Below are 19,859 nucleotides of genomic sequence, written 5' to 3'. Positions count from 1 at the left end.
CCCATTCCTAGTTCCGGGTATTACAAAGCAAGAACATAAACAAAAGCGAGACATCCGAGAAGCTCTTCTAAACTAATTCTATAAGCCAAATTAAAAATATTATGATGTATTTGTTTCAGTAGCACCCATAGGTTTTTTGGACCTATTTTTATTCTTTCTTTTCTTTTGTTGTTCAATTTCTCGTGTTTCAGTAAAAAAAAGCGTTGAAAAATCATCCTTGAAAAACAAAGGGTGGTATAAAAATGTGGCACTATTAAATATATTGTATAGAACTGCATTTTAGATATTTTAATTTCGAATTTTCTTTAAAGACATCCAAAACGTATCAATTTCGTCAAAAGAAAACCCGAAAATATTGAAACGAAAATTTTGGTAAGCAAAAAAGTCTAAATTTTAATTATGCTCAGGTAACAGATAACACTTCTGCTAGTCTATTGCTCCCCTTATGCAATAGTTTAATTTAAATTGTCTTCATAACCTTTCTTAAGTAGTTGAGTTGTGGGCATTTAACTGCACAATAGATTATGATCATTATCCAAGAGAAGACGTTGTATCACAAGACAAGAAACGGTCAACCTCTTGGTCATCCTTAAGATAACCAGCGAAAGGGTCTGGGGTTGGTACCTTGCAGCGCCTACTAGTCTTAGCTCGGCAGGTTAGGTCACTAATGCCTTTGCGGCTGCAGCAGTCAAACTGCAAGTAGTACCAGAAAAAATGTCTCACTAGCAGCGGTAATAAATATTCTGAAATGAATCATCTTGTTTGTTTTCCAGGGGCAAAAATATTTGTGGCACTATACGACTATGATGCGAGAACAGATGAAGACTTAAGTTTTAAGAAGGGTGAACATTTGGAAATAATAAATGACACTCAAGGAGATTGGTGGTTAGCCAGAAGCAAAACTACTAAACAAGAAGGATACATTCCATCAAATTATGTGGCCAAACTCAAATCAATTGAAGCTGAACCGTAAGATTAGACCCTTTGCTAAGCCTAATTTATTGTATACCGTTTTGTTTTTAAGATAGCCTGCAAAAAAAAGAAGGAAAAAAGAAAAAGATCCAAGGCGAACTTAAATATACAAAGGGGAGAAATAACTTTACTTACTTAGCGCTGACAAAAAGTCTCACATTCTATTTGGTAAAAAATGAGCTGTAAAAATTATCCAAAATACCTACGACTCAAAAGGATGATGATGGACGAATCATTCAGGGCTGAGGTGCTGTTGGGAGGTCACCTAGTCTCTAACAAATGAAATAAAATTGTTGTTTAACTAGCAATGCAAGGTCTCAAGGCTATTATATGAATAAACCAGTTGGAAAATTTATTGACTTGTGGAACAGCAATACAAAAATAAAAGTCTGGTCACGATGTACATAATCAGCAAGGATCTGTGTTGTTCTTTTTTTCACTGTTTTTTGGCTTAGATATTTCTTAGTGTAGAGAAAGTGTCTAAACCTGGTGGATTCAGCTATTATCAAGTTGGCTTTGTTCTACTTTAATATTCAGTGGCCATATCTATTTAGTCGGGATAGTCATATTTATTTTTGGGAACATCCTTGCAAATATCCAAAGTCTATCAAATGTTTTAAAGTTATCACCAAAAGAAGTAAAGCTTTTAAACGGTTCATACAGGGTCTCCCTTTCCCCCATGTTCTTCTTTATTTTTTATTATTTTTTTTTTGGGGGGGGGGGGGCCCAGTGTGACAAGGGCGCCAACAATTGACCAAAATGACAAAAAAAAGGGTAAAAACAAGAAAAAAAAACAGAAGAGGGCGCCAAAAAAATCTTGGGGGGATCTCCGCTGGTCCCCCTAGATCCGCCCCTGTTTCCTATTGCTTAAACTTTCGCAGTATTTAATTTCTTCTGTATTGCATTCTAATCCCCCTCACATCAAAGTTCAGATCCGTTTGAGCCTTTGATCACTATTGTATTTGTCTCTTCCTGTTTCACAGTTCTTTGAACATACTTATTAGCGTTTTTTTAAGTTTTCTCTATTAAATAACCAAATTTTTAAAATATTTCACCTTTAGCCTACTAGGCTTGCGAAATGTGTAGTTTGTTGCAAAGATAATTCCGCATCTAATAAGTTTTCATTAAATACAGACAAAATATTTTGGCAAGAATGACAAAACCGCAGAGTCTTCATACGATGTTCTTGCATGTAACAAAAATATTTTAAGTAGAACAAATAATTGCATTTTTTGGCGAAATTTACGGCATGTTAAAGTATGGGAAATTTTTACAAAATCTATAATACATAACATCTTGTAAATCTAATTTATTGAGACTATATTTAGTGCACTTGTGAAAAAATGCATATTGTACTTAACAGGCAAAACTTTTAGTTACGAGAATAAAAAAAATATATGAATGAATGAATGATTTTATTCAGTGATTAAACACGTACAGAGTATTTCACTATCTAGTCTACAAAATAGAGCATAACATATCAAAAACTGAAAAACACAAGCAAAATACTAAACACCATAAAGAAACAAGGAAAAAAAGGAAAAATAACAAGTATGAAAAAAAAATATACTAACAAATACCATCAAAATGTATATTTGGTCTATTAAGATTTTTCCTCGTTCGGGGGGACATAAACTATGATCGGAATGATACAAAAAAGATCATCCCCTGCGCCTGTGCAGGCTGACGAGCAAAAATTGTCCATTTTATTTACAAATAGAAAGGAAGCGTGGTCTGAGAAACTATGTTGTTATTATTTGTATTGTAATTTAAGCGGCCCAAAAGCTGAGTCGATTAATTGAACTTTCTAAATTATGGAGATTTAGCATCAATGCACGTTACTAGCTAGTATTTTATGGGCTCACCAGATAATTTGAAGAAAAATGATTTGACTATTGAATACCAAGTAATTTTTGGGAAGCCAATTTGACCAAGTCTATGCTAAAATGTGCGCAAACTATTTTCCATACTTGATTAAATATATAAATAATTCTAAACAACTTTACCGGTGGATATTTGGTACGCCAAATCAAAACTCATGAGTTATGTTCATTCTCATTTTATAAGTATGTTTGTTTGATGGAGTTATTAGATCTGACAACTGCAGAGCTCATGTTGTGTGTTTTTTTTTATTAACATTGAACCTTTTTTCTGGTAAGAAAGGGAAAGTTTTAAAAAATAGCACAAGGGATGGTACATGCAATAAAACATAGCAGGCTCTTTTATTTATTTTAGTAACAAAATGCAAATGGAAATTTTTCTTTCCTTTCCCATTTATGATATTTACCTGCATATCCCATTATGGCTCTATCTTGAACTTTGATATAGATATCTTTAGAAACAGCCATTTTTTGGTGTGGTTTAACTGTTAAATATATAATATCTCGTATTTTTGCGCAATATTCAGATTACATCGCAGTGGGAATACAGAGCAGCGTGTCAGTTATCATCAGAGCAAATTAACTAGCCAAATGGTTGACATTCTGCTTCTTATCCTTTTTATCTGTTACTTCAGTGTAAATATTCAGTGGTGTCAATTCACGAAAATTTAGAGGTAGGGCGAAATAGATTTTCAAAATCTAGGGTGAGGCAAAAGATATAGGGGGGACATATGACCTCCCCTGCCCCCTACCGATAGACGTTAATGTAAATGCTAGGCTGGCGGGGAATGTCTATGCGGAAGGGCTAGGGAGCTCAAGGGCTGTGTAAAACCTGGAAATCCCTTGCTCTGGGCCTGTCTTTATATTCCAGAAAAATATAGAAATTATTTGTTAGACCATATTGCCTTTCCATTTAAAAAATTAAAAAATGAAAATATAGAGAAAACCGGTATAATATTTTAAAACAATGCAATGGACAAAAAAGCAACAAATAGCAAAGGAATCCGAATATCTTGACTTCACGTCCAAAAGCCTTTATCAACGGATAAAAAATGAATTAAGCTAAATTAAACACAACCTATAAAGAAAAGAAAAACAAAAACAATAAGAAAAACTCACATCTTAATAACTTTTAAAACTTCTTTAGCTTAATTAACTTTTAACTTAATAACGTTTTAACTCACATAGTGATATTGGAAGTTATTAAGATGTGGGTTTTGTTTATTTTTTTTTCCCGCTTCTCTTTATATATTCTGTTCAATTTAGCTTTAATTTTTTTTCCCGTTGATAAAACCCGATTTCTTTATTTTTTCATTTGTTAAATTCTGTAAAGAATAGAAATGATTGAATTTTAAATAAGAGCGTTCAATTACTTGATATTCTTAAATAGCCAGAAAACCTTGTTATCTGCCGACGTAAAAGAAACAACAAAAACAATTCAAAATAAACCAGCTTGCAAATAAATACAAAAACTGCCTCTTACTCTTTATTTTCTTATCATAAAAATATCCTGAACCCGATGCATGTACGAGTTCCTTTAATTCATTGAGAAACTATGAGCTCTACGTCCTTTATGATATCGGGGAAAAGATGAGCAAAATTTGTTATGATAGTAAAGGTGAGAAAGAGCTTAAAAGGGAGGGAAATTGTGCTGAAAAAAGAAAAAGGCTTTAGCTCCTCAATTCTGCAGTTACCTCCTTACCTCCTCTATCTCCTTAAATTCTGCTGTTTTAACTTGCTTTCAATTGAAAAGGCCACCATTGTAAGGCCATTCAATTGTAAGTAAGAAGTGTGGCAATTAGAAATGACTGTGCAAGGTTCTTGAAATAAGAACTAGACCTTGTGACTGAACTCAACGTTGTGTGTACATATAGTGTAGTTTCTGAAAGGAGGACTTACTGCTAACCACTGTGTTTTTACTTGTATTTTAGTTATATCAAATGTATGATTCCATTTTCGGATATTTGGAGGCCGAAATTAAAAAAAAAAACTACTAGAAATCTATTGGAATATATGAAGAAAATGGCTAATCTGTAGAATGGGCACGGTTCTAAAGGGCCTCCTTCCTTTCAGGTGATTGGTCATATTCAGGACTGATGACCCTGAGAATGTAATTTATATGGACTTGTAGAGCAGTTAGCGCAAGTGCAATCCAGAAAGTTTTTGACAACTTACCGCTCTCTCCTAACTAGAGATATATCTAAACATTCTAAAATGAACGCTTAATTTATAGCCACTAGGTAGTTAAAAAGTTTGATTGCAAGAATGCAATGAAAATTGTAAACGACGCTTTGTCTAAAATAGCGTAGATTTTAAAATTTCCGCCACTGCCTGTTTATTTATTGTTACTGTTGGCAAACCTTGCTTCCGGTTATTTCTGCACAAAGAAATTAACCTTTAGAAAATTTAATGACTATTTCTGTTTGTTTTGATGAGCTCATCCTAAAATTTAATTGTTTTCCTCTGGGCTCTGGGACTAAAGAAAACCATGGACAGATCAATTACATTTAATGAAAACAGGAATATATATAAATATATATATATATATATATATATATATATATATATATATATATATATATATATATATATATATATATATATATATATATATATATATATATATATATATATATATATATATATATATATATATATATATATATATATATATATATATAATGTGTGTGTGTACATCAGAGCTGGCAAAGCCATATACAAAACAGATCCAAAGAAGCATAATAAATAGGCTGATAGAAATAAATAAAAACTTCCTATTTCCGAGTCTCTAAAACTTTTAAAATAAAATTGCCTATTGTCACCCTAGGAGACGCTGATTTAATGATCCCCAGTAATAGCTCCTCATTTCTGCTATTAAGCAAACCTCAGCGTAGATTCGCTAAATCATTACATCTAAAAAGAAAATGTCGCAGTCTATTCCCCAAAATATAGCATACTGGGAAAGTTCGTCGTCTATTTAGAAATTATCCCTCCAGTTTATTACAAGTGGTAGACAACTAGCTTGCACCTGAATCCAAATTCTAATATATTTAATTGGTAATATTAACTTGAATGATATTCTTCGCCAAAACTCTCTTTAATACTTCGACAGAAAATGCAATAGTCGAGGTACTTGTGCCAGCACCCCAGCACTAAATCCCTTGGAATTCTAGCCCAGTCATCAAATCCCATAGAAAACATCCTCGCTATTTGTTGAAAGAGAATAACCGATTTTTAATTAGAAGCCTATGTTGCATCAGATGCACGTATAGTCACTTCTCTTTTAAGAATTTGAGACTTAAAGTGAACACAAATTCCCTTTCACATGAAGGAATTACGAACTCCGTCAAATTCTCGCTCTTTACGCTTGAGTTCGAGGTTCACTGTACCGTAAAATAATAATCATTTTCAAAAGCACAAGAATGATTTAAGAATGGATGTGCTCGATTAGGTGTATTTGCCGTAATATAGTAAGGTTAAAAACAATACAAAAATCTGGCTCAAGGGTTTTGATATGAAATGGGTAAACACACCTACGGTTACTACCCGGGCCTCATTGATGCTTTCTAATAAGTTTTCAATAAAAAGTGTTAAGATTGTAAATGGTGTAAAATTGTAAAAGTGTTAAAACCTATTTGTGGGGGGGTGGATTTTCCCTGCCCTAGATTTTGAAAAATACTTTTTGTGTAACTTCTTTTTAAAAATTTGGAAATGCATGGCCCCATAGATTTTGAAAATACCTTTTTTGTATCTTCATAAGAAATCTAAAACCCATCCCCACTAAATTTTGAAAAAACCACCTTTTTTTTGTATTTCAGTTGAAAAGAATAGAAAAAATTTCTATCCCTTACATTTTCTTGAACTGGTGGGTGGGGGGGGGGAGTTCAGTGACTTTGTTGAAATGAATGGCCTCGCGCTCAGTGGCTTTCTGTTTGAAATTTTTATAAGAAGAAGGAGGAGAGGTTCAGCATAAATAAAAAAAGTAAATTTTCTTGTAATTGTTTAACAATTCTTCAAGACCACTGGGGTCCTTTGACCCTCTGACTTTGAAAAATTTGAGGATGCCTCCTCTATCTGGGCTGGTCATTACATGAATGTAATATTCCAGTGTATGTTCAAGTTTTACCCGTATAATATGGGACCTACTCTTCCCTCAACGCTTATTACGAACATATAGTTTCAATATATCCCTTCAAATGAAACGACATTAGAGGTTACTTTATCTCCGTCAGGTTGATCTGAAGGACTTCTCCCAAAAAGTTGTTCAAGTTTCACCCCCGTAATATGGGACCTACTTCGGTTATTACTTTAAAAATATCTAAGATAACCTCCTAATTCATAAAAATTGTCAGTGATATCATTGCATTATATTAAGAATATTTCGGGCTCAAAATTAGCAATACATTACATGCTCCCTGCGTCAGAAGTGCCGTACTATATGAAACAGTTATTTTTTTAACTAATGCAAAAGTTTATATATTCTCGGGTGGTAAATTCAAGTTGGGGGTTTATCCGGAATGTTGACAAATATAGTATTTTAAGTTGTATTTTGCCAATAAACAGTTTCATCATATTCATTGATTCTTAAGGAAGACGTACAGTAAAATAACCACTATTTTTCTTAAAGTCATTTGCTTTTTATTTTGTAGGTGGTACTTTGGAAAGATCAAAAGGATAGAAGCTGAGAAGAAATTACTTTTACCTGAAAACGAACATGGGGCTTACCTTATTAGGGACTCGGAAAGTAGACGAAATGATTATTCTTTATCAGGTAATTGGTCTATAATGCATTTGTATAAAAGAATGGGGGATGGAAATGTATACCAGGCATATAAATATTTAAGTTCGATTCACGATGAGAGATTTTTAATACCGAGATTTGGTTTGCCCTGACGTGAGTCAATCAGAACTGTTTAACAAATCAACATCTCTATGAAACATTTGATTGGCTCAAATACGTGCAACCTCAATCTCAAATTTAGTAAAACTCGGTGTAAATGGGCCTTTGGCTTGCAGACAATATACCAAATTATAATTCAATAAATCTTGACCGCGCCATAATCATAATTGATCTGAATTTCCAATTGTCTGAAAATCAAGACACAAAACGTTCCAAGTGGATATAAAAAGCATTAAAAGTATTTGTCAAAGTGAAATGTTTTTGAGGTGTTAGGTTAAACAATCGCTTTCTAAAAAAACCTCTCAGAGATTATCCGTACTCGATTTTTGTTAGGGAGGGGGTAATAATAAAGTTTCTTTTTTGGAGGAGGGGAATAATAAAAAGAAGAAACAAATTTTATTCAGTAATTTGAATCAGATTTTTCCTGGAATCCAAGTAAATTTATTACTGAGGAGGGAGAATCAGTTCCTCCCTGCGTACAACCCTGTCCCCGCCATCTTCGTGAGTGTCCTACTTGTCGTTGTGTGCCCAGATGGATGACGAAAAGCACAATTTAATGGCAATCTCTTATTCTTCATCTCAACGGTTCTTTCATTATAACCAAGAAAACGAAGTGCGTTTTTCGTACAACGTGTTGTTTGATATTGGGTCAGTTATACGGGTACCTAACACAGTCCTTTGACAATTCCTCTAGAATCTAACATAACGTACTCGGCCGTTAACAAAGTTTCTAAAATTGTGCTTTTTAAATAGTTGCGTCTTCTAATTGTGCTGTATCACACTTGGGGTGTATCTGAATTAGTGGACCTAGAACAAGATCAAATCTATTCAACTCTATTGGAGAGAATTTAAAATAAGGACTTTGAGGATTTTACATGCACTTTCTCTCTAAGATTTAAAGCAAACGGCTTTGCTTTTGATACTCCATATACTGCATGGAAATAATTCAGTAGCTCTTTCTAGTAAGGAGTATAGCACAAATCTGGATCCCAATGACAAATGGTATCCGTGATTGTGACGAGCGGAAAACCCTTATAAGATGGCAAGAAGGGTTGTTCAATCATTTTTCTATTGTGTACACTTTTGGGCTCGACGGTACATGACCAAACTTCTAGCTCTTTTTGTGTCATTATAACTCATAGTTGAGAAAAGGATTACAATGATAATTAAAAATTAATTTGGTACAAAAATAATTATTAATTGGGACAATTAATTTGGGACAAATTGTACATATTTGTTTTGGTTTAATTTGTTTAGAAAAAGCCAAATTTTATTTATTGTTACAGCGAATCTTCTTGTATTTTGTCTTCCCTCATTGCCATTGGAAAAAAAATATTCAAGATCACAGTAAAAAAATACTCTCCAAACATAAAATTGAGCAGCCAAAGGGATTAATAGCCGTCCTAGCCGAGTGGATTGACGCGCAAAGGTTCCTTTGTCCGAGAGGACGTGGGTTCGAATCCTGGTGTACCCAATTATTTGGTTTGGGACGGGGGTCAGTGGCGTGACTGTGTAAGCTCAGCCAGAGTCGAACCAACTTTAAATGGGTACCTGGAGAAATCTGGGGAGGGTAAACAGGAAGGGTGTGCGAAAGCACAGGAGGGTTGGCTCCCAGCCCCCCATTGCACTTCCTGGCTGAAGGGCCAAGAAATGGAGATCAGCACTGCCGGTAGGGACTGTAAAGTCCAATGCTGCATTCTTTACCTGTTTTTTACCTTTAAAGACAAATTAAAAGAGTGAAGAAAAGAAAGGATTATGGAAATTTCACCTGTATTCCAAAATACATGTAGCATATAAGGTGTGGAATCAAAGAGTTCTCAGTAACGAACTGTATGTAAGGAGAGACTTGGGCCAAGTTAAATAACCAAACTCTAAAAATAAAGAATTTTTATAACCGTTAATGCATCAAAAGGTTTGGTTTTCACGGTGATTTTAAATGTATAAAGTTCATTAGGTTTGACGTTACACATCAAATTCCACGAATCTGAGAAAATTCGCCTGATTTTTGAAAAATTGGGAAAACACCCCCCAAAAAGGCAAGTAACTGTAATGAAAATCACACCGTTTGATTCAGCATATTAGAGAAGCCATCTATTCCAGACTAAGCTCTTGATTGCAAAAATGGGGATTCTTTTCTAGAAGACAGATCACGAATACGGGTTTGTTTGTTCTTTTATGGAGTAATTTTGATAGCAATATCACAATAGATATAACAATATGTATGTTTTTCAGTAATTCTAATGGCAATACTACCTAGATCAGTCGGCAAGAATGGCCAGCCTGTCACTAAATCTATTGCCCCCCTCCACAAACATTTTTGCTAGTCATGCCTTTGGTCGGTACTAGACTAAGTCCACGGGAAGTAATTTCTCGTGCTTCTCAGTCCCAGTCTGTTATCTCTGTGTACTTTCATCAAAGAGCATCTCTTCTACAATTGCCTCTTATTTCATATTTCAAACTGTTTTCTTTATCCTTCATCTTACCCTTCTATGATAACTCATCCCCTAAAAACACGAAAAATGAATTTAAATGAGTAATAATGTGAAGATATATACTATAGGACATTCTGACTGTATTTCAGAATGTAGGTAGAATGTTCCCAAACCTCTTCTTTTCTCCAATATTTTTATTTTTCATGCTTTTTTTGGCTGGTAAATTTTTTACGTCGGGGGTGGGGGAGGGGTAATACGTCTTGCACCAAATCAGTTAGATCACTGACAAAGCTTGTTTAATTTTCTATTTACATTTTATTTTTTTCTAGCTCCAAAATTTTTTGTAAATCATAATTGAGAAGAGATTGCAGTAAGCCCAATTAGAAAGTAATTTTGAACACAAAATTCACCCCAAGAAAACTATTCATTTAGTTCATTCAGAAATTCAGTTCAATTTTTTTTTTTTTATTCAGTTTACTTAAAAGCGAAATTATTTTTTTCTTTACCTTCCGTCATTGTCCTTGGTAAAAACAAATATAAGAAGATCATACTAAATAAAGAATTTAATCTGACGTTTCGCTAATTACAATATAAAAATCGCAGTTATAGCGTTGATCAATGATGTTTACTTTTCCATTTAATTTCTGATTTGTTGTATGCAATCAAGTTGAGTCTGATCCATTCTTCTCGACATGTATGTTTACGGTATTTCAGCCATTCTTCGTAAATGCAAGCAACTTTATCCTCATCTTCTACACTTGACCGCCTAATATAAAAAAGAATTGTTTAAATTTTAATTACTGAAAGGCTAGGTTAGCATAGATTATATATAATAGGTTCAGTCTGCAGTCAGTGTCTATTTATTTATTAATACAAAAAGTGGTGACCCCAACGCTTGCTCTAAAAAAACAAGGGATACTGCAGAATAAAAACACTGACTATTAAAAGAATGACTTATTTACATAACGTGGTTGTCACTTGTATATCTTTTATGCAAGGCCGTATCCTTCAGCCGGTTGAAGGGTTTGACCCCCCTCCCCCCGAAATTTTTGTCCAAATGGTAAAAACGCACCAAAAATGCATAGAAACAATTTGTTATAAACCCCCTCCCCTTGAAATTTATCCTGGATGTGCCCTTGCTCGTATGTGACGTTTTTTGGCATAATTTACTCAAATCTTTTCCTCTACCTTCACTCTCTTAGAAGATGCAAGATGAAACAATAAGTCCTGAATTTTGTGATAAAATCGACTTCTTTGGCAAGCAACTTGTTTTTCCAAATCATCAGCCTTCTCCCCCTGAGCTAATTATTATCTCTCCTCTCCCTTTGACGTTTTGTTGTTTGTATCTGCGCAGCACATCAAACTTGTAGGCATAAAATCGTAAATGAACTCGTGTATTCTTGTCGAAATAACGCTTACAAGCTTTAAGTACAACCTGAGTGTAATAGACCAACAAAATGAAAACACAAAGGGAACCAACAGAAAAAAAGGCTAAACCTCTAAAAGATAAGCTTCAAGAGGCAAAGATTATTGTACAAAAAGCTGTTAAAAGAAGAGACAAGAATGATTTAGTCCTTCTCTATCTATCAGCTTCTTGGGACCAAAAAGGTCAAAACCCAGTGAAAAGAAGAAACAGTGGCCAACATTTAACCCTTGATTTACAACAGGAATTCAAAGGTATCTCATACTGTTTTCAATTTCTTAAATGTGATACAATTTCTATATTTATTATAGAAAACATCCCTAAGAAGTCTCAAATTTCGATTTTAAAGAACTACCCCCTCCCGATTGGATTCAAAGCATTCTCCGAAAAAAGTGAAAAATAATGAACCCAAAATACGCCTTTTCACAAGTCTTTTGACATTTTGTTCACTGACTCCATAAGGGCCTATGTGCATCTATGAACTTCTTTTTTTCAGAGATGCTTTATTTTAGTGTTGTTGCAAAATTTCTTCATGTCAAGGTTCATCTGGGTTGAATCGTTTTCGTGTTACGTCGTAGTTGTAGCCATGTACATCTTTAGAAAAGTGTTGTCACCTTTTTTTTTCATTTGACCTCACTTTTATTACCAAGTCACTATTATTATGAAGACCAGTTTAGCTTTAAAAAGAATAGTTATTTAATTATATTGGCTTACATGAAATAATTTGACATCTTGTGGTCGAATATTTTTAGCTCCTTCTTCATTTACCAGTAGTTGGGTAGAATCGCTGATTTATCCCTCAACAAAATAAATTGTTCGACAAAAACAATAAGGTCATATGATTCGTTGGTTTTTAAAATACTGCAGCTTAATGTATTTACTTTTAGCTCAACAGCTTATATAAATTACATATTATATATTATTATATATATATATTATATAATATATATTATACTATAAATTATGCAATATATAGATATATTATATAAACACGCGTTCTGCTGAGCAGGTTGAATTTAGTGGCTGAATGATATGAAGTTTCAAGAGTCATCAGTGGCATCAATGGAAAAAAATGGGGGAGGGGAGGCAACAGTTTTCAAAGTGAAAATAACAAAACTTTGTTTTTCAAAATAAAGGTTATTTCCCCTCGAATTGTCGCCCCTGATAACCATGGAATACGTTAGATTCTTTTAACTTTTTATAGTAATACTGTTGTGAAATAGATAATGGAAAGTAAGTCCTCTTCCTACTCTTGTATACAAAAAGAGATTGGACCCTAATTATCGGTTGAGGACTCTTAAGGAGAAGTTTTCAATGTAACAAACGCTGTAACGGAACCCGTATATTTGTGTCTAAAAAAAACACAGACACGAAAAAAGGCAAATCAAAAAAGTCAAAACATTTTTGAAAATAGAATCAGGTTCAAATAGAGCATTTCCTAATTATTTCATCATACCTATAAACTTATTACTTTTAGCCCTTATTCCATGTTAAAGGTCTTAGACAACTCCGATTCCCTCGTTGATCGGTACACATTTGAGTACCGATCACAGGTTCAGTTATGTAGACAAGGCCAGGAATGATAGGTTTTGGAGACTCTATCTTAAGGGTTTTTTTCTCAGTACATAATAACCCCCTCCACCCTCTCCTTCTCCAATGAGCTAGGACGAAACTTGGTGGAGAAATGTTAAGTTGGGCCTATAATCCAGCATTGTTTATCCTTGATAACTTGGTGAAGATTTGGGAATCCTAGTCGATCGTGAATTTTGAGGGAGCTAAATTCCCACACTGTATCTCTGAAAATAGAAATTTTATAACTCAACAATCGATGTTACAGTCGAATCGTCGAAAAAAATGGTCTAGAATGCTGGTTTAATATAATCTGATCTTTTTGTTTGTGCGTTTCAGTTAGAGACGGTGATACAGTTAAACACTACCGTATTCGACAGTTGGATGAAGGTGGCTTCTTCATTTCCAGGAGGACGACATTCAAAACTTTGCCAGAACTAGTTGAGCATTATACCTCCGATGCCGACGGGCTTTGTGTGAATTTGAGGAAAGCTTGCGTACAGGTAAGTTATTGTAATACAATGATAAGGGATTTGAGTCAAAAAGACAAGTGTCCAGATTTTGGTACATTATTCTATTGGATACTTAAGTTCCGAAATTTAAATACAAATGCAATTTGCGTCTAATAATACCATGAAGTAGTTTTTTCATTTCAAGCTACCCGTTAACGGTATATGAAGTATTGGACCCTTCTTCTATAGGTCTCAATATGTCACGTATAACTGTTGATATCTAGGGAAAAATTATATCAGACCATGCATGTGGTGTCAACAGGAGGGGGGAGGGGTACGTGGCAGGGACAGTGGTGCCGATTTACAAAATGCAGGGGAGAGGAGCAAAATGTATTTTTCAATATCTAGGAGGCGTGGCAGATTGGGTATTTTTAAATCTTATTCAATGAAAATACAGAAAGGCATTTTGAAATGAAAATAACCCAAAAGAAGTATTTTTCAAAATCTAGGGGAGACGCAGTCTCCCTGTCCCCCAAGATTTGTTCCCCTCCGTTTTTATTGAAATATTACATTTTTTGGTAATTTCATTGAAGAAATTCCGACTCAAAGCGTGCAGTTAGCTAAGCCGCCGTTAGTAATGCCACGGCTAACAGGAATTCCGAGTAAACTTCCCAGTAAAACCCAAAGATAATTAACTACTCGACGAATTCTGCAGGATATATATATTTCACAAGTCAAACTAATTGAATAAAAAACTTTTATGGTTCACAAAATATACTGTATTTCTTGTGTTTGCTTACGCCATTTGGCATGAGAATATTCTTATGCGCAGTTTAGGTAGTGCTTGGTTGAATTTTGTCGTAGGCTTCACGTTTATTTTTTAAAAGAATTATCTTCTTTTTTTGCTTTGAAAAATTTTTGTGAACTACAACATTTTTTCTCCTTATAATAAACTTTTTTTTTCATAATTAATAGGATTTTAACTAAAATCACTTTTAACCCTGTTCAAGGCGAAGTTATTCTGTATCATATTCTTTATCTCAATTAACTCTGTCAAAAGCCTATTTTAGGCTGATATTTTTAGAAATTGATCTTGCTTCATTAACATAATTCTACTATTTTGTAAAGATTAGCCATTTTCCTTTTGTATGTATGATTTCCGTAATATTGAACTTCGTTGGCTTCTCTACTCACTGTTGGAGGAATGGCCTAGCAGCTTGAAGTTGCTCGGCAAGTGTTTTTACTGTTTTACTTTTAAAGAAGATGGTTCTTGGCGGCTTGAATACTTTCGATTATTGTATCTTTAAAGTGAACAGACGGGGTTGTCTTGTTTGCAATTGGTCCAAGCTTCAATCGAACTTAAAAAGTACAAAAGTAAACAAAGTGACTTAAGATACGCCGCTTTGTCAAAGAACGGGCGTTGAAACCTATAAACATTAAAGGTGCTTCACTGACATGCAGTACGGCTCCCACTTCAGTCCTTGATCAAACCCCACGTCTCCTTGAAATATACTTTATTGGAACTATGACAATAAGGTCCCTGCCTTGCTCCCGGACATACAACCCCTCCCCTGTTCAATCAAGTCAATTAACTTGCAATAGCTGGTTGGAAGCAGTCTACTATCGTTTAATAGTTTTAACTATGAAAATATGTGGAGTAGGTTTGATATGCCGAGCATTGAGCCAATTGAGCCAAGCCTTGTTGAGTTTATTCTGTTATAATTCTTAATAAGTTGTTAATAAGTCTTGACATCAAATAGATAACATTTTGTTGTTGCAATGAGAATTGTTTGGTTTCCTTTGTAAATGTTCACTTTTTCTTTATAGATTGAAAAGCCAGTCACTGGAGGCTTATCACACAATACTAGGGACCAATGGGAAATTGATAGGTCATCCTTGCGTTTTCTGAGAAAACTGGGCCACGGCCAATTTGGTGAAGTATGGGAAGGATTGTGGAATAACACTACCCCAGTAGCGATCAAAACTCTTAAACCAGGTAATTAATTGTTTCTTTTCCCTAAGCCCCTACCCCATAAAAAATATTACCTCTGTTCTCAACTATTGGTCGAAATTTTAATAAATTTAAAATTGCTTTACTAAAAATATCCTTCCATGAAATGAGAAGAAGTCTTCTACTTGAACTTGCTAATTTAAAAAAAAATGGAAAAAAAGTACGAAAAATTAAGCAAGAAAAAACTGGTCTTAATTTTAATAAAGCAGTAAAACAATAAATAACAAAAAATAAACACTTAATTAAAAAAAACTCCAAATATTTCGGCCCCACATCCGGGAGCCTTTCTCAGCGGAAAAAAAAGAAAAAAAAACAAAAAATGTTCTTTTAAACAATAACACGCATAGAAATACAACAGCTAAACACACGAAGAGAGAGAGAAAAAATATATATAAAAATAAATAAGTAGGAAACAAACTCACCGTTTTTTCTTGCTTAATTTTTTGTAAATCGAAAAGCTGTGTGGTCTAAGAAATTATTTATGGAAAAAAAGTACGTTAGGGATTTTTTTGTGGTTGTGCTAGAAAAACTGTGCATTTGTTCCAATAGGGGTAGAAGCTGTCTGAATTTCAGCTCGAAAATGAATGTGTTGTTTTGTTTTTTCTTTTCTTTTTTTCAAGTTGAACATCTATATTTTAATGTCCTTAAAAGCGTTAGAATTCAGTCATCTGAGTAGGGTCATTATTTTAGTCGAGACTGGGTTCCAACTGGAAAAACACATTTTTGTGTCTCTTTTCATTAAACAACCAGAAATAAGTTTTTTTTTAGTTTTTTTTAGCTTCTTTTGGGAGAACGGTTATGGGACTTAACCCTGCTCCCTTTTTCCTCCCTGGATTTACCTTGCTTGTTATCAAACTTATTTTTCGCCCTCTTTTTGATCTGGAATCTTGTTCGAATTAAAAATCGACCATCTAGTTCAATTTGAGGAAGCGTTATCAAAGCTGTGGTGATGCCGGTACGCAAGGTAACAGATTTTTACTCCAAAGATGGTTATTTTTCAGCAACGCTTCAATGGTGCTCCAATAAAAGGAATAGATGTTTCGTGGTTTATAAGTAGCTTTTTGGCTGTTGTCGACTTTAGGTAAACTCCTCTTTAAGTATCACAGGGGTCTGTGTTGGTTGTGAGGATCTTAGGAATTGTGAAACTTGCATGAATCACTGAATTAAACGTCATTGAAATAAAAGGCTTTCTTTTTCTCCTAATCCGGCTTCCTCTTTTTATAGATTCCGATAGCACTCGGGATTGCTAGTATTCATCATACTAATTTCGTGTCGACCGCAAAATCCTTTGGCATCGTAAAAGCCTGAATCAAATCCCTTGAGTACCGGCCAAATCGGCCTTCCGTATTGTTTTCTTATTTTATGGGGTGCAGAGACAAAGATGTATCCACGATTTTTTCTGGTGGGTGGTGATGAGGTGTGTGTGTGTGTGTGGGGGGGGGGGGTTGCAAATAAATCTTCAAAAAACTTATTTCCATTTGTTTGTATGCATTTCCGTTACTTTTTTATAAGTTGGAAGAAAATTTCGGGGGAGACGCTTCAAACCTGAAACTCTCCTTCCCCCCTCCCCGTCTGCATACGACCTTGTACAAGGATTCTGAGCATTTCTTTTAGCAGTGAAAAAGCATCCGTTTTGGTGTCGTTTTCTTTGTCCAGGACTTGTAGGTTATTTAAACGCACTTTTCTCATGCAATAGTGATATACAATTTATAAATTTTTGTTTTATGGATAGTTGAAGGGTATTACTACTTAAGGAATGTTTTTTTCAACGTTTTTATGTTATGTTTTATGTAATTTCTCATCAGAGGCGATTTTAGTCATTTTTCTTGGGATTCGAGTTTTTACTAAAAACTGGCCTCTAGTACCCGGGTCAATTCTCTGTTTCATCTAAAATTGGGGCAGTAGTTTCAACCTTGCTAATTCATGGGCACAATTGAGTCTTAAGTCAGAGAAGTAGTTTGGTAATATCGACGCCCTAGGAAAACTTTTTTTTCGTGAATCAGGACTTGAGATCTATATTCTGTGAAATTAAGGAGCTAAAAGGTACTTAGCTCAAAAATAGTATCTGTCTAAATAGATATTTCATCACTGCAAAACTTTTCAAAACTCATTCTATTTCTGTAACGACATCAGTCTCAGGACAAGAGGTTAGTTAGGATTCGATACTGTTTTTAGCAATTTTTTAGTCCGGAATTGTCGTTTTGGGACATGAAATATCAGAAAAATGTGTCCTGATATAGCGCCGTATCTTTAACATAAAAAAGAGTTAAGAGCTTACGTTCGTTTCTCTTGTTGAACTTCAAGAAGTTTCGACTACCAGCAAAAATTAATATTCATGAAAGTTTAGATGACTCCCTTCTTTTTTTGTATAGGCACAATGGATCCGAAAGATTTCTTAGCCGAGGCGTCCATAATGAAGAAACTAAGACATCCCAAGTTGATCCAGCTGTACGCTGTCTGTACGTTAGAGGAGCCAATTTATATCATAACGGAATTGATGAAGAATGGGTCCTTATTAGAGTATTTGCAAGGTAGGTTTTCTTTTGAAAAATTTGAAGCATTTTAAGTGTCTCGGTATTTCCGTTGCGTTTTAGAGAAAGGGCCTAAGTCTGCTTTTCTTAATTTTACAGGAGAGCAAAATGAAAATGGAAACCCGAAATGAAAACATCTTTCTCATAAATAAGAATTTAAGCAACTTGAAACTTTAAGAACTGATTCGTTGTACATTTTTATCGAAATTCGCTGAAAATGTCGAAATAGCTGAATTGTTCGGTACTTAGAAGATAAGAGACTTTTTTGAACAATTTGTAACAATCAGAGTTAAAGTTAAGCCCATTTTGATAGACCACTCGACATATCTGTTTGAGCACTTTGAACTATATGCTTAACCCATTTTAGGGAATAAGTGGACTTAGGCCCTTTTTGCATCATGCCAGATTTGTTGCCTTGCGTATATTAGAGAATATGTCTTGAATAATAGTTTACGAACTTATTACATTCTACAGATATCTTGATTGAACTCGGTTGTAAATTCCAGCCCACAATAAAGAAATTATTTTTGTTTCTCTACAACATGGTGTAAAAATCATTTCTGTTGCAATCTGTTTGGGGTCAATTCTAGTTTGCCTGTACTATCAGATTTACATCAGAGTACCCTACTGTAGAGGTTTCAAGCTCCTACAAAAATGTGGAATTTTGTATTTTTTGCCATCAAAGGATCACGGATGCGTATATATTTGTTGTTTTGTTTTTTTCCCAGAGATTATTGTATTAAACCAATGGTCCTAGAAAATCGGGAAACGACTAATTCAGACGGAAATTAAAAGTTATAGTGCTCTATTAACGTAACCAAAATTATTAAAGGGCACCTTCCTCCCCCCCCCCTTCCATGCCTTTTTCTCCAAAAGACACCTTGTCAAAATTTTGAGACTTTATATCCAATTCTTTGAGGGAAGCAGGGCTGGAACGGGACACCTTTTATTAAGAGGCGTAATCTCATCTACTACACTGTTCCTTATTGGATTTTTAGGGCGCTTTTTCACAATGTATGTAACAATCTAATTGTTCTACAAAGCTGTTCATATACTTTTGTTAAATTGATTATTAAGGTAATCTGAACACTTTCGAATTGATTTTGGAAAAAAAACAGCATAAGTGAACCAAGACTGTATTATGAATGTAATTAGGCCTGTTAATTCGCATGAAAATCGAAGTTCATTTTTTTATTTGTAATTATCCTGATTCTTAAATCTCTGGAAAACTGGCAGTGGTTTCATTTCGGTGGGAGGGGTCATATGTCTCCTATATATTTTGTCCCCCCCCCCCGCTCGTATTTTGAAAAATACTTTGTTTTTGGGAGAGAGGATATTTTCATCGATAAATGCTTTTTTTCCGTGTTTTCGTTGAAGAAACTGAAAAAAATTACAGTTTTGCCCCTGTGTAGATTTAAAAAAATAGATTTTGCTTAAATATTTCCGGAAATTGATAGCCTACTCCTTTCCTTGTTTCCAGTGCCTTTTAGTCTATTTTTCGAGCCTCTGAAATCTGTTTATGGTTATCAAAGAATTCCAGACCAATATCAATCAAGGTGATTATGGGCGCAGTTATTGGGGTGTCTTCTGAATATTTGTCTATTTATGAGAGGGATTATTAATGCTTTGGCTTAGAAGTTTTTCTAGTGTCTTAGGCAAGTTAACTTGAAACCTCCGACTCACTCGGGG

At 34.4% G+C, this 19,859-nt stretch overlaps 1 protein-coding gene across 1 annotated transcript in view; it reads left to right on the top strand.

Moving 5' to 3' along the window:
- The window catches only part of Src42A (Tyrosine-protein kinase Src42A), a 48,004-nt gene that overhangs the window by 17,796 nt on the left and 10,349 nt on the right, over positions 1–19,859 (top strand). Inside the window, exons 2-6 of the mRNA XM_089097966.1 lie at positions 774–969; positions 7,502–7,623; positions 13,516–13,679; positions 15,456–15,624; positions 18,012–18,170. Coding sequence (XP_088954092.1) covers positions 774–969; positions 7,502–7,623; positions 13,516–13,679; positions 15,456–15,624; positions 18,012–18,170 — 810 coding nt within the window. The remainder of the gene's footprint in view (positions 1–773; positions 970–7,501; positions 7,624–13,515; positions 13,680–15,455; positions 15,625–18,011; positions 18,171–19,859) is intronic.

The sequence above is a fragment of the Artemia sp. Qi Xiang Cuo genome, chromosome 12, assembly GCF_049724085.1.
Source record: "Artemia sp. Qi Xiang Cuo chromosome 12, ASM4972408v1, whole genome shotgun sequence".
Taxonomy (NCBI): Eukaryota; Metazoa; Arthropoda; class Branchiopoda; order Anostraca; family Artemiidae; genus Artemia; species Artemia sp. Qi Xiang Cuo.
The sequence above is the reverse complement of the archived record's forward strand: the minus strand, read 5'-3'. Positions and strand labels throughout refer to the sequence as shown.